Source organism: Penicillium expansum, assembly GCF_000769745.1.
Source record: "Penicillium expansum strain MD-8 chromosome Unknown contig46, whole genome shotgun sequence".
NCBI classification, from domain to species: Eukaryota; Fungi; Ascomycota; class Eurotiomycetes; order Eurotiales; family Aspergillaceae; genus Penicillium; species Penicillium expansum.
In genome coordinates this window covers 283,829-298,347 of record NW_015971183.1, presented here as the reverse complement: position 1 = coordinate 298,347, position 14,519 = coordinate 283,829, and the positions used below count along the sequence as shown (strand labels likewise).

The 14,519-nt window shown below is 47.8% G+C and overlaps 4 protein-coding genes across 4 annotated transcripts; 1 reads left to right on the top strand and 3 right to left on the bottom strand.

Moving 5' to 3' along the window:
* Positions 1 to 1,639: 1,639 nt before the first annotated feature.
* PEX2_016640 (putative 1-aminocyclopropane-1-carboxylate deaminase) lies at positions 1,640 to 2,737 on the top strand (the record flags this gene model as incomplete). Its single annotated transcript, XM_016738940.1, has 1 exon — positions 1,640 to 2,737. One exon carries the CDS (start codon positions 1,640 to 1,642, stop codon positions 2,735 to 2,737), a length of 1,098 nt encoding a protein of 365 aa, XP_016602457.1.
* A 158-nt stretch (positions 2,738 to 2,895) lies between these two features.
* On the bottom strand, positions 2,896 to 4,497 carry PEX2_016630 (inositol-3-phosphate synthase INO1; the record flags this gene model as incomplete). The annotated part of the gene is made up of 1 exon (XM_016738939.1): positions 2,896 to 4,497. One exon carries the CDS (start codon positions 4,495 to 4,497, stop codon positions 2,896 to 2,898), a length of 1,602 nt encoding a protein of 533 aa, XP_016602456.1.
* Positions 4,498 to 6,198: 1,701 nt separating this feature from the next.
* On the bottom strand, positions 6,199 to 7,478 carry PEX2_016620 (Major facilitator superfamily domain, general substrate transporter; the record flags this gene model as incomplete). The annotated part of the gene is made up of 2 exons (XM_016738938.1): positions 6,199 to 6,860; positions 6,908 to 7,478. 2 exons carry the CDS (start codon positions 7,476 to 7,478, stop codon positions 6,199 to 6,201), a joined length of 1,233 nt encoding a protein of 410 aa, XP_016602455.1.
* Positions 7,479 to 8,638: 1,160 nt separating this feature from the next.
* Positions 8,639 to 11,871, bottom strand: PEX2_016610 (DUF4246 domain-containing protein; the record flags this gene model as incomplete). Its single annotated transcript, XM_016738937.1, has 3 exons — positions 8,639 to 10,596; positions 11,172 to 11,601; positions 11,659 to 11,871. The coding sequence occupies 3 exons, from the start codon at positions 11,869 to 11,871 to the stop codon at positions 8,639 to 8,641; spliced, it is 2,601 nt and encodes an 866-aa protein (XP_016602454.1).
* Between the last annotated feature and the right edge of the window lie 2,648 nt (positions 11,872 to 14,519).

Sequence of the window (14,519 nt, the reverse complement as noted above, 5' to 3'; positions counted from 1 at the left end):
ACCCCAAAAACCCCTCCGCTCACTCCGTGGCATCGGCCCAAAAAGCACCAAACGTCAACCGTCGTGATTTACCAACTCTGGAGCGCTTTTTCGTCAAGATTGGCTTTTATGACGAAGCGTTCCTTAGGCTGTAAGATTTCTACACAACCCTCATACTAGATTGCCTACTTGTCTCATACATCTAGGTATATGATCACTCTCATTTCATCACCATATCTATTCGAATATCTGATATGCCGTCTGTTTATGAAATGCGGTAACGACACTTGCCGGTCGTACCGTAGCACAGCGTCAAAGTGCATAGATATGATTTTAGTCCTGTACTTTGCCCGGCTATTTTATTTGGGCTGGGCGCATAAGAGGCAACTAGCAGCCAAGGATAAAAGTGCTACTTCAAGCTAGAGGATGTCTGAGGCTAGGATCGAACAAAAAGGACCTGCTTATATGGACTAGAGATTTTTATGAGGAAATCACTCCTTGACTATGGTGGAACTATTCGTTTTCTGTATCTCTTGTTGTATCTTTAATACATCTCTTCTGATGAATACTAGACAAAGTATTTATTAGTATAATTAGACGTTCAATTATTCTCAACTATACCTAGATACGACTAGTACTTGGTATTCTGTTCCTGAAAGTTTTTCCACAAAAGATCAGTTTCTATGATTAGCATCGTGTTGAGGGAAAAGGAAATACATCTTGCACTGCCCCTGTCTAACTCAGTGATCAAATCATGGTGCTCACGGGATGATCAGGTGATGCTCAATGAACAGATCAGTTAATTATATACAACATAATTGCCCGTGATAAAGTCAGGGCACTCAGGGACGTGCTCAGTTTTACTCAGTGACCAAAAAGCGGCAAGAGGTGAGCACTAAAACGGAAAGGGAAAGGCTTCGAGTGCCAGGCATTATCCGGTACGTACATATGTAAACACTGATATCTTTCCAATACGTTTTGTTTCCAAAGACTGCATAGAATTGTTAAATTGTACAGAAATTGAACGATGAACCGATTTTCAACACCGCCGTAGATCAATTGATAGCCCTAGAACTGATACAAGCCACTTAATTATAGCATTCAAAGGCCTCAGGGCCTAGAGCCCGCGGCTGTTGATGTCTGATATCTTCTTCCATCCTCCTGTCTTGTTGTATAGATCCCCAACTTCCAAGCATGAAACATGGCCTCTTCAATCATATCAATCACCGCGGAAGAGAATCACAGATACCGCGCAGTTTATACTCCTGCCGGCGAGAGTCCGAAACCCCCACCATGCCCGCACCAACGAGCTACTGATAAAGAAGCTAATCTCGGTTGAATTTCGGAATAACGTCGCTGGCGGCCTATGATAGGTGGTATATTGCCTGCAAATAGCGTGATTAAGGTGCCTATGGGTCTTGGAGGGGCAGCCTTCGTTATCGTACCCCAACTCCGTTCGCCGCGGCGATGCCCGCGGCGATACCTAGGAGGGGGTATATAGTCCACGATGATCATGGTTTATTAGATCAACTTGTTTCAAATCTTCTTTACATTCAGTCTATAACATTTACTTGACTTGTCATATACTTGAGAGCAAGCCTCTCTCCACCAAACCACCACAACCAAACCACCTCGACACTCTATACATCTCCAAGACACCATGGCATCCCCAAAAGTGACCGACCCAAACCCGGTCCCCCTACCAGCCCCCTTCTCCACAATCCCCCGAACCCCCCTCCTGTTAGGCCCCTCACCAATCCACCCCCTCCCCCGCATAACTGCCGATCTCGCCAACAACAACCCCCACCCACACGTAACCATCTACGCCAAACGCGATGACCTAAACTCCGCCTTCGCCTACGGCGGCAACAAGACCCGCAAACTCGAGTACCTGCTCGCCGACGCCCAGGCACAGGGCTGCACGACCCTCGTATCCATCGGCGGCGTGCAGAGCAACCACACGCGCCAAGTCGCCGCCGTCGCCGCGCGCTCCGGACTGAAAGCCCGTCTCGTGCAGGAGCACTGGGTGGAATGGACCGATCCCGGCTATGAGAGCACGGGTAATATCCAGCTATCGCGACTGATGGGCGCGGACGTGCGCCTCGACCCGTCTGGATTCGGTATCGAGCATAAGAATACCGCGCAGGCTGTTGTTGAGGAGACAAAGGCGGCGGGTGAAAAGCCGTACTATATCCCTGCTGGTGCGTCGGATCATCCGCTTGGTGGACTTGGGTTTGCGCGGTGGGCGTTTGAGGTCCGGCAGCAGGAGGCGGAGATGGGGGTTTTCTTTGATACGGTGCTTGTTTGTGCTGTTACTGGGTCGACCTTTGCGGGTATGATTGCTGGGTTTAAGTTGTTGGAGAAGTTGTATCCTGAGGATGCGAAGAGGAAGATTATTGGGATTGATGCTTCTGCCACTGTTGAGGCGACGAAGGCGCAGGTTTTGCGCATTGCGAAGAATACCGCGGCGAAGATTGGACTTACTGAGGATGATATCACTGAGGAGGATGTTATCCTTGATGAGCGGTACCATGCTGGTATCTATGGTATTCCTGATCGTCAGACTTGGGATGCGATTGAATATGCGGCGAAGATGGAGGCGTTCATCACTGATCCCGTCTATGAAGGCAAGAGCTTTGCAGGTATGATGGATATGATTCGTCGTGGGGAGATCAAGGGGGGAAATATCTTGTATGCGCACCTTGGTGGGCAGTTGGCTTTGAATGCTTACTCTGAGCTTGGCCGGACCAATGAATAGATATATGAATATGTTTAAAGAATGAGAATATACTTACATAAATTTACGGCTTTATGAATAGAAAGTATGGTTGGAGCAATTTAAGCTTGTATTGTTAAACGAGTGACTATAGTTGGCGCGTAAAGATGATCAAACTAGGGAAGCATTGACAATGTCTTCTAGAACAGCTTGTGCTCAAGGGTCATCTCCGACTCAGGCTGGAGACCAACGCAGGCACGGAAGATGTTGATAAGAGCGGAGCGCTGCTTACCCAGGGCGTTGACGACGGGGGTACCGGGAGGGGTCAGGGGAGCCTTGAGCATGTAGCTGAGAATGCTCAACACGCTGTGGAAGCCCTTGTAGTCGTCACCCTCGCTGTCAGACTGCCAGCTAATACGGGTCATCATCTCGGCGAGCACAACCAGGTCGATGATCAGAGGGGAGGCCAGAAGCGAGTCCTCACAGATGTTGAACAAGCTGATAGTCTGGTGGCCACCCATGAAGATCTCGGCGTAGTACTCATCCAGAGCACGCTTGTTGTCACCAACAGCAGGCATGTACTTGATGACAACAGTGTGGTCGGGGTGCTCATCCTTCTCGTAGAGGATGTGGTTAGCCGCGACCATGTCGTCCACAACGTTGGACTTGGAGATCTCCTTGGAGCGGAACTGCTTCTGGGAGCTCAGGTTCTTGCCGTCGTTGTTGCCCAAGTGGTTGTAGCTGGCAATGGAGGTAAGCTTGATACCAGCGTTGATCAGGAAGTCAACGAGCGCGGACTTCATCTTGGTCTGGCCAGACTTGAAGTCATCACCGCCAATGAAAGCACGACGCTGCTCGGCCAACTGAAGGGCACCGGGGACAAAGGTGTTCTGGGGCGAGCCGTTGATGAACGGAGTGTCCTCGAGGATAGCGGCCACGGCGAACACGGTGGAAGGAGCAACCTCAAGGTGACCGGCCTTGATCGAGTTGATCAGGTTGTCGGCAGTGTCGTTGACACCGGGGATGATGTCGGCATACCGCTCAGTGTTGGCAGTCCACATGATGACCACCTTATCCAAGCCGTTCTGGGCCTTGAAGTCGCGAATATCCTTCTGGATCTGCTCGACGTGAGCCCAGCAAGCCTTGTCACCCTCGATGAGGTTATCGGCACGGTCCTCTTGGTTGGCAGCGATGAAGTCAGGGTAGTAGATACTAGGCAGCGGCTTCATTTCGGCCATCTCCTTACGGACCTGGTTCTTGAGGGTGGGTTCCAGCACCTGAGCACGGTCCATAGACTCGGCGAGGTTCAGGCTGCTGATATCCCAACCGCCAATGGTCAGATCGTTAGGGTGGACCATGGGGAGCAGGTCGTGGAAGGGGATGTTGATCTCCTCGCCGGTCTTAGCATCGGAGCCCAACTTGACAGTGGAGCTCATGACGATAGAACCGTAGTAGTTGGAGGTCTGCTTGCCATCGCGGGTCTCCCAAGAGAGGTTACGACGGTTGGCCAAGATACCAGCAGTCACGGTGGAACCGTTGTTTCCACCCCAACCGACCAGCATCATGCCGACCTTGCCAACCTTGCGGTTGACCTTGAAGTTGTAGTTGGTGGCCTTGGGAGTGGCAACCAACTTGTTGTCCGCGGTGCGGGTGATCTCAGTAGTCTGATAGGCGTACTTCGACTTGATTTCGTCATCGGTGTAGACGACATTGGGGGATTGGACAGTAAACAAGGAAGATTCTTGGCGAACCGACCCGTTCAGCGCGCCATTGGCAGCATCCGAGCTAGCGTGAGGAGCCATTGCGTTCACAGCGGGATGAATAGGCGAATTGATGGAAGTGTGTGTGATAGCGTAGCTTTAACGGATAAAGGGTGCGCAATCCGATGCTCCTCCACGGTTGGATGAGCGTCGGCCGTTGAACGGGTGGTGCCGGCTGGGGAGGAGTTAGCAATTGCACTTTAAGATCATGGTTGCCTTCTTCTAGAGGCAGGTAGAGGAACTCACGAGTTAAGACTTGTCGCGAAAATTGTGGCGGTTGTATGTGACCACTGTCTCGACGAGAAGTGATCTGACCTGCTGACAAGGTTTATACGAACCTAAAATAAACGGGCAAGAATAATGAGGATTGAGGATAGAGAAGAAGAAGAAGAGAGGAAGGGGAAGTGGCAGGAGGGCGACTTTATGTGTCTCCGCCTGTCTCCGGGGCCTCTGGTCCACCGGTCCCCAGTCCCCCGGCTTCTCCCCCTTTTTTTTTGTTTTTTCCCTTTCTTTAGCTTCGAGCTTTCCAATATTTGTTGGCATATTAAATTTATTAATCGTATTAACCGTATTACTCTCATTATTAGTTATATTATTGTAAATATCTCACCGTCTATTCTCAATGAGCCGATACCGCACATCTTTTCGGTGTTCCTGCATAGTATAGCACTCCTTTGTACGGAGTACGGAGTCCTCCATGTACTAACCTGTACGGAGTAGTAACCTCCTCAGGTCGGCTAATGCATTGTGATCAGCAATTTAGCACATCCAATTCATAATTCTCCTTTTTTTGTGTCAATTACCGGGGCTCCGCTTCTAGCTTCCACGGGTTTCTCTGGTGCCTGGCCACCCATAGTTTTCGTTGCCGAATACGAATTCCGGTGACGTATCTCGAGTCAAGAGCTTTGTATTTTGTGATGTCTAGATTGACAGTCCAACATGAGCATTGCATGTCAATTGAAATCGCAATTGGCCACATAGGATAGCCTTAGTGTATACATCAGGCCACGAGCCCTCGGTTGAACCGTGCTGCACATCTGCACAGCACATCTACACATCGGAGGGGTATCCGCGGGGCAGAATGGCGGTCAGCCCATACCAACGTGTGCTTGGCGGACATGGCAGACAAGGATATTGCTTTATTATTTTATTGTTTACTTTTGATTTATTTTATATTAACGATTATTATTCACTTATTACCGCGAAATGAATTTTACAAAGTACAAAGTACAAAGTGAATGCATGTTAATTTTGCGGAGCTTAAGACCTTGGAAGTATAATCTAAACTTACAATCTCGTAACCTTGGAACTTTCCATGGTTCCAACCTTGAAAGGCTTCAACTGTGGGGGGCGATGTAGCTATCGTCGGATTGTCGCCGGATGATCTTGATGATTACGAGGAGTCCTTCACCAAACTGGATTTGAAAAAGACTATCGATTGCTACAAGACTGCAAACTCTTAAGAGGTGTCCGAGCCGCGAGAACGCTCGCGACTTTCGCGGAAAGGGGCATGCCGGAGGACTTTTTGAAAGGTGTCCCCAACTCCAAATTTTAGAGTCGAGACTTGTGTCTAGTCTGTGGTTTCTCATGGTTTCTTCTATGATTTGTTTCTTCTATGTGGCTCAACTGTGTTGGCGATGTGTTATGCCTCTGTCGAGGTTGTGTGGGCATTTTCAATATAGTTCACTCCCGAAAACATTGTGCGATCCTCCATAGTATTGCCACAAATAAGTATTTATAATCTCAAACCTTCGGCTCTCCATTGTTGTTGTTCTCCAAAGGACAATCCCCCTCAGGCTGGCGACCATTTAATTTCTTGGGCAATTGCTTAGCCACACGAACAGGGTCTAACCAACCTTTAGACATAATAAAAACCTCATCTACATCTTCCAGCGACAGGCCTGCGGTTTCGGGGAAAAAGAGATAAACAACCGGTATCATCGCGCAGTTCAGACAGGCAAAGATGAGAAAGTATTTCCATCCGATAGCATTGAAGGCAATTGGTGTGACCTCGGCAATCAAAACGCTCAGAGCCCAATATATACTAGACCCGATACCGTTGATAGTGGTACGCAGACTGAGAGGTGCCACTTCGGATGCGTAGAGAAACGGTATCCCACCAAAACCGACAATCATGCTGAAATGGAAGATAAACATAAAGACCACAGCGGCGTGCATGGCAATGGTGTTTGTCGACTGAGAACTAAGTGCAGCCACAAGGACCATGGCAATTGTGTTGGCCGTTGCACTTGACAACCATAAGAAACGACGACCAAGCCCCTCTATACTGAACACGCAGACAATGCCACCCAAGACACCGGATAACTGATAAATTACAGCTAAAATCCTTGATATTGTCGAGTCAAGGTGAAGGTTGGTTTGGAAAATCGTCGTACCTGGTGGATCTGTGAGCGAAGGACATTTTATGGAATGGAAAGAATAGAGTACGTACTGTAGAACGTGATAGAGTTGACACCTGTCAGTTGTAACAAGACCAATCCTCCAGTCGCAAGAGATGCGCGATGAAAGATTCTTTGATGACCCATCTGGAAGATCTGGCGTAGAGACCCTTTACCAGCGATAGCTAACGAGGATTCCACGTCGAGTATCTCCTTCTTAACAATCTCACTATCAATTTCAGTGTCCCTCAAGGCTGCCAATACCTCACGAGCAGCAGACACTTGACCCTGCTGGACCAGCCAACGGGGTGACTCGGGCATATGTGAAGTAAATACAATCACAATTATGCAAAGTATGATAGGCAGTCCAACTGGAACACGCCAGCTTGCACTGTTGGGGGCATATGACATCCCAAGATCGACGAGCAATGCCAGCGTAAGACCTAGAGCGGCGAAGATGCCCGTGGTCCCAACATGCGCACCACGCTTGCTAGCCGGTGATATCTCCGATTGCCAGATAGGCACAGTGGCTAGTTGGCCACCAGTGCCCAGACCTAGGATAACTCGTGATACCACAAGCTGGGCAAAGGGAAAGGAACTAGCCATCAGGAAAGCCCCGATCATTTGTATCACTGAAGCGAGTATGATAGTTCGCCGACGCCCAAGCACATCACCCAGCCCAATGCAGGCGATGGCTCCCAAGAAACCACCTGCTGCATACAAGGCTACCACAGTACCTTGCAAAGTCGATTTGTAGTGCTTTTCTGAAGGTTGGGCATTGCTCACATTGATTTGAGGAAATTGGGCCTCAAACCAGGGCAGGGTGAGAACTCCGCCTAGTAATCCTTGATTATAGCCCATTGACATCATTGCAGGCATAACCACGGCAAGGAGCGCTACATGGTTGAGGCGACTGCCCCGAAGGCCAAGAAAACGTGCCATATAGCGTGCAATAAAGGTTTGGAATAAAGTTGTGCTCAGACGGCTTGAGATTAATCTAGAGGACTTTGGCCGGTGCGCATTTTGGAATTAATCAAAGATCCTGCAATTGTGGGTGAATCCGATCCTTGCATATTTGTTGTTTTCTTGCATTCCAATCTCAGCTCAGCCTCTAGAAACGCATGTGTTACCACTTCAGCAAGGTGTTGATTTGTAAAGAAGTTTTGGGTTTCAAACAAAGATGATCTATGGGATATCTGCAAGGGGTACACTGTCTTATTGTTCGTTGAACTCCGATATAAATTAATATCAGCACAAAAGTGAAGCTGAATATATACAGGGGTCTCGGGTGGGTTGAGATGATCTTTATGAGAGTGTAGGCGAGAAACACGAAGCCGTTCATGCGGAGCGGTAGATGGTTGTCATTTGCTCCACTTTCATTATCTCCTTCAGGAGAATGGTTAATGGTTAGTGGGTTTTGGGATTTTGATTTTGGTTTATTTGCTTGGGCTTATTCTTTGAGTACTGGCATTATTTGAGAATGTCAGCTCATGTATGGGCTTTAAACCTTGAAAGCAGCACGTTGGTGCCTTTCTCAAAAACTGTATAGATAAATATAGACATGCATGTATCGGCGTATACAACAGGCTGGAACTGTCTAATAAAGATCATTTAATCCCAAATAGTAACTTGGTTATGTACACATATTATGACCAGAAGCTTCTCTGTTGGTACAAAGATATTCAGACCTGTATCGTTGACTTCTGGGTAGCGAGAGCAGGCATGAGATGTCGACATTTCAGAGTTTAGGAGGTGTGTATATTATAGCTGGTTACCCCGTACGCTCACGAAAATCCAGAAAACGAGATAGTTGAAGCAAGCCGAAAGACACCCTCATCCTTCTTGGCGTGCTCTTTGACCAGTTCCTCTCTCAGCTCGAGGGCCTCCCCCAGATTAATTGGCGTTGCAGACTCAGCCCCATCGCCTTTGATCCAACCAGGCTGCTGGGGTGGAACGTTCCGCGTAGAGCAAAGCCGGTAGGTCGGATCGACAAGAGACAAAGTGAGAAAACGGCAGTGACCGGGCTTGGTATTGTCCTGAAGCTGCAATGGGCCCATTTGGTGCTGGAAGGCGTTGGGGAAGGAGATCAGGCGGCCCGGAGGTATCTTCACCTCCCCGAGCTGTTGCCAGGCTGGAGCATACTGAAGGTCCTCGAATCCGTAAAGCCTTCCTATATACTTGACGTCCCATAGGTTATGTTTGAGGATTAGGCCATCTCTCTCATTTGAAGCCTCATCCCCTGCGAAATCACTTTCCTCGTAGTCCGAATCATCGGCGCCGATTCGGTCGTAGACCCAGGTACGGCCCCCTCGTCCACACCTCTGCCGGAATTTAATTTGCGGCTCGGATATGTTGTCCGAATCAAGCGCGTAGATGGCGTTGGCAACTATACGTTCGTTTGCATTTCCTTCGGTGTGCCACTCCTCGCCGGGGAAGGATGGCGTCTCAGGGCCTAGCTCGATGCTGTGGATCTGGACGACAATCTGGAGACCCTGTTCCCGAAACTCATCCTGCAATGCAAGCGTGTAGAACTGGTGATCGTCGGGGTCCTCTTCCTTTGGCTGATACATCCATTCGTAGGGTGTCAACCAAGGGTTTGCGTAAAAGAATTTATGCAGTTCAAAATCCGGACGGCAAACGTGATCGAAGTGCGCCGGGCCAACGATTGATTTCCCGGTCCTCCCTGCTTTCCAGTCCTCGTACGAGTACGCGGTTCCTGGGTCCGAGTGCTCAAAGACGAATGTGCATGCATACTTGGTCAAAGCTGTGCGAAGCAGCCCCCAGCGGGTCTTCCAATCCTCCGGGATCCTTTGCGTTCTAACCCGATCCCAGTATACCTTGTCCTTGGATTCAGGTTCCTGAAGGTACGCCTCCACTTGAGCACACATGGCTTCATATTCCTCCACCGAGAGTTTGCCCTCGTCTTCCTGGTAGGGTAATCTTTTTGCCCATTCGGGGAACTGGGCTTTCCACTCGACTCCGTAAGTGCGGATTCGTATGGGCCCACGAGAATAGGAGTTCAAATTCCTGTGGAAAAGGTTGATCGCTCTCCACTTGTTGCGAACCAAAATCTCGTTCCACTGCTTGATGCTGCCGGAGATCACGGCCTCGATCGCGGAGTACATCTCGCGGTTCGTCGGATGAAGATTGTTGATATAAGACGAAATCCGAACATCCGTAGACCCAGGAGGACCAGTAAATTCCACTTCACATGGCAGCCATTGAAATTTCGAGGACCAAATGTACCGACCGAAGCTCGATGACCAGGCTAAGCTCCCTTTCACTAGTTGTGGGTGTTCCGAAACGATCGGGCACTCTTTACTACGTGACGACCAGGAATTCTCGTCCATTCCGCACGGTTGTCCTCCGGTCAGGACTTTCGTTCTGCTATAGACAAGAGGAAACAAAGATGGGTCGACGAGATTCACCACAGCTGACTCTGACTTCTGCTGAATGGCTTGATGAGATAACAGATCGAAAGAATTTGACAGCTGTGACTTTAGACCGGAAGAGATTGCCGTATCGGATTTACAGACACCGCTACTCGTGTTAAGGACGATCAAGCGACCGTCTCGGTCGAACTGTCGAGCCTTGTCTTGCAACTCTTTCAAGCACCAGTCCCACGTTTTGTCATTGGTCAACGACGACGATGCAACAGCGTCTTCTCGCCATTGAGCGATAACTTGCTTGTCAAAGATGGCACGGTGCCAATCCGGTCGGTCGGTGATGGTGTTGATTAGATCTAGGATGGCCAGTTATTTGGCCGTGAGAATGTGAGCATCCCATTTATTTGTCCCTGTGGCGAATTGATCGTGGGGGAGTAACGCATTGATGGGAAGATCATGGAGACCGGGGACTTTTAGTGCTGTCTTATTATCCAAACGAGTCTGAATGATCTCGGCCATTGTTCAGTGAAATGGTGAGTTACAGGAATGAAGAAGGAAGAAACTTCGGTATTTATAAAAATAACATGGTAGCCGTCTTACCATCAATCCCACCCTAGGCAGTCCCACAATACAAAATATCCACCAAACAGATCAACCGCCACCAATCTATGTATCTATGTATAAACCCCAGTAGTATCCATATACAAATTTCCGTTTCCACTATCTCTTGCCGCTAATCTAGCAAAAGATATGAGAAAATTGTACGGAGTACGGCTAGTACTAGAAGAAATTAAGTAATTGTGGACCCTTGGAAATTCCAGACCCTAAGGGCACTTTTTCTTCAGTTCGATGAGCGACTCATTTGCCTCTCGAATGATCCCCTGATGGATCACGAATTTCAGGTCCCCATTGGCATTTCTCTTCGCCTTACGCAGTGCCTCCGCTGCCGTGTTGATTTTCTGCGCCAGATCCTTGACGCCCTTGTTCTTTTCCGCCGTTGCATCCACGTCGTACGTAGTATATTCCACCCCATCGGACGTCGTTGCTGGCTTCGTTTCCAACTTCACCCCCGCTGTTTGCTCCAGCTTAGGGATGAAAAATTTCATGTTGTCCGCCCGCCGCAATTCTCCCTCCAACTCCAATGCCTCGATCATTTTTCGCTTTTGGTCCTGATGATCTTTCTTCTTGGTAGCCGTCGCGATTCCTCTCATTCCCCGGATGGCGACAGCCACGGATGGAGTGTTCTTTTCTTTCGGATAGAGTCTTTCTTGATCGTAATGGGCGTAAAAGCCTGCTTCTCGGAGTTTCCTGGATGTATCGACAAGGGGCGTGTTTCCAGCATTGTTGAAGATTTCCTGGAACTAGAGCCGGTTTGCTCCGTTGAGCTCCCTAGCTTCATCCGTGCTAATGTAATCCACAAATTCGGCAAAGCTGCACTTCGTCTTTCCCTCTAATATAGGGCACCCAGGGGCAATCCCACGACGGGTTAGGTCTGTGACATGCTCCAATTCCAGCAGATAGGCTTGATAGAAAAAGGTGGTTTCTGCTCCGGCGGCCCCGTTGAGCGCTTCGACGGTTCCGGCTAGCAGCTGGAACAGCATGCAGAGTAGAAGAAATGGCAGTCGTTTCATGGTAACGGAACAATCGACGACAGACGGCGGGGTTGTCAATGGATGAGAGAGAATGAGGAAGTATGAGATAGGTATGCTTGGTGCTCACTTGGCTGCCTGCCTCGGGCGACGACCAAATTATATACTACTCTACTCTACGAAACTGAAACTAAACTACCGACTACCGCCTCGTAGGTTTCCTCCCCTTTCTACTCAAGACCTTCCTCTGGTGGCCCGCTTTAGTACAAGTGACTTTCATTACTACAGATATCGCTCATTTGTCATCGTTCATCGAGAAACCAACATTACAGTCACCGGTGAAGCCATGTACAGTATAGACTCATCAGCTCCGAATATCTCCCGGTTGAAACCCACTCAGGCTTCGGCTAGATACCCGCACTTGTGCTCGCTGGTTAGTTGTTCCTGAACCTTATATTGACTAGCCAAGAGAGAGTTCCTGGACTAGCAGGGTCTCCGCATTGCCTCTTAAGGTCTTCATCCGTTGGACGTTACATTGCGTGTAACTACTAAGTTAGTAGTACTAACTAGTAAGTTAGCCTACCAAACAGTGCCTAGCAGGGATTTTATCTAGACTAGAAAAGTGGAGAATACTAAACAAACCATTCCGAACTACGAAGTATTGTAGAGCTACACCGTAGAGGGTGCGATGACCAATGCCAAGATGATAACAACCTTGGAACTTCGAAGCCAACTAAGCTTAGGTCTATGGAGACTTGGAACAGCTGTCGGAAATTCTCGGCCGGAAATTTGATATCGACCTGGTCTCGCACTAGGGGCTTAAAGAGTGAGCTATTCAATGTTCTCTATTAGTCGTTCCTAACCAGAGAATACGTAGTTCATAGACTAGAAGGATCTCGTAATTATACCCCGTTGTTACTAGACCTCGTATGAATTATCCAGGCTTCCGCAAAGCCTAATCCCCGGCCCACGATAGATTATTGGCCCCCAATGGGCCCTTATGAAAGCCCATATATAATTTTTTAGTCTTGGCGTTCATAACCGCCTTGGCATCAGCAATGCTATATGTTGTACGGAGTAGTTACTATATCTTAGCTTCCACTTATTATATCCACTTATTATATTAATCTAAAGCTACAACATACAGTCAAACCCCGTTAAAATGTAAGGATTGTCGGAGAGGAAATTCTTACAAATTTAAGGGGAGTCTTGGCATTTTTTTTTAGCTATGTAATAGTTAGTTATGCCATTTCTTGCATTATATAATCTCATTTGAGGAATGTTTAAAACCGGCAGAAAAGGGCAGGATAAAAAGTTAAGCCAATGGAATTAACGAAACATGTGGACGGTAGGCCTAAATTATGTAGTAAAAAGCAACTTTGTAAAGCAAAGTTCGTCAAACAGGGGGAGTTCTACCTAATTAGGCAGCCTTGGCACTCTTTACTATGGCAAAAATATCCGGGAGCGTAAATTTTTCCAAAGTACGGAGTAACTGGGGTTTACAAAGAAGTGGAGTTCATTTGAACGGGGGTTGACTGTAAATCCGACTCGTGGAAAGTGAGAAAATGAGAAAAGTATTAAGATTAGTATTTTAAACAGGAGGATATATAATCGTCATAAACTATACAACTACTATTTCTAATGAACCTCTATAATTTATTGAACCTCCTAAACACACTACTTTCTTTATATTTAAACTATAATGTATATATTTAAAGCTCTATCATTCTACACCTTTTAAGCGATTCAAATATTGCACCAAAGGCCAAAAAAAACACCCCTGAAGCGCTTTTGGTTTTATCCATAGGCTCTGCGGAAACCTATAACTAGAGTCCAGATTCTGCCGCTTGAAACAGCCTTGGGGCTACTTCCTTTTTAGGACGTTTGCTTCGTTTCTTAAGAGGTGGTGTTTGGTGTGTTCATAAGGAGCGCGACCCACAAAGGGCTTCTGACCCACCAATCCTTTCTTCCTTTCTCTTTCCTCTCTGTATTTAGGTAGTATTCTGAATGAAATACGGAGTACACTCTTCTGTTCGAAGAACTAGCTGGTAACATACACCAGAAAAGTGGATAATAGTAAAAAAAACGTTTCGAACTACTGTAGAGATAGAGGGCACGATGATCAATGCCAAGATAATACCAAGCCAGCTAAGCTTAGGTCAAACCTAGAGATATAGAGACTTAGAAACAGCTGTCGGACCTTCTCGGCTGGAAATTTGATATCGACCTAGTCTCATACTACGGGCTTAGGGAGTGGGCCATGCAATGCCAAGGGTTGCTATGAAATCCAGTATGAAAGAGCTTCCATCATAAGCAAAAGACCGTCGATTTCAGATAGATGTCGCGAACTCGCTATGTATGGTGGCTACAAGCGCTAGAGAGGGCCCGAGGTTCCTATCATAATATTGATCAGTCTGCTACGTTCAAACCCATTATCACATAACAAAGACTGATATTGAAGAAGCCTTAGAGTCGTAGTGGATATGGTGAATTTTTCAGCTCACCGGAACATCCTAGACAGTACCAGGGGCTTTGCGGAGCTTTTCTATGATAGGAATGGGCGCCAGTAGTGAGAGTACTTATATACACTCCCTCAGTACCTCACTTCTCTGTACCGAATGTCTAGTCACCATTCCCTCACTCTCTTTCATCTCTGTTTTGTCCAACTCCCACCTATATCTGCTTAACAG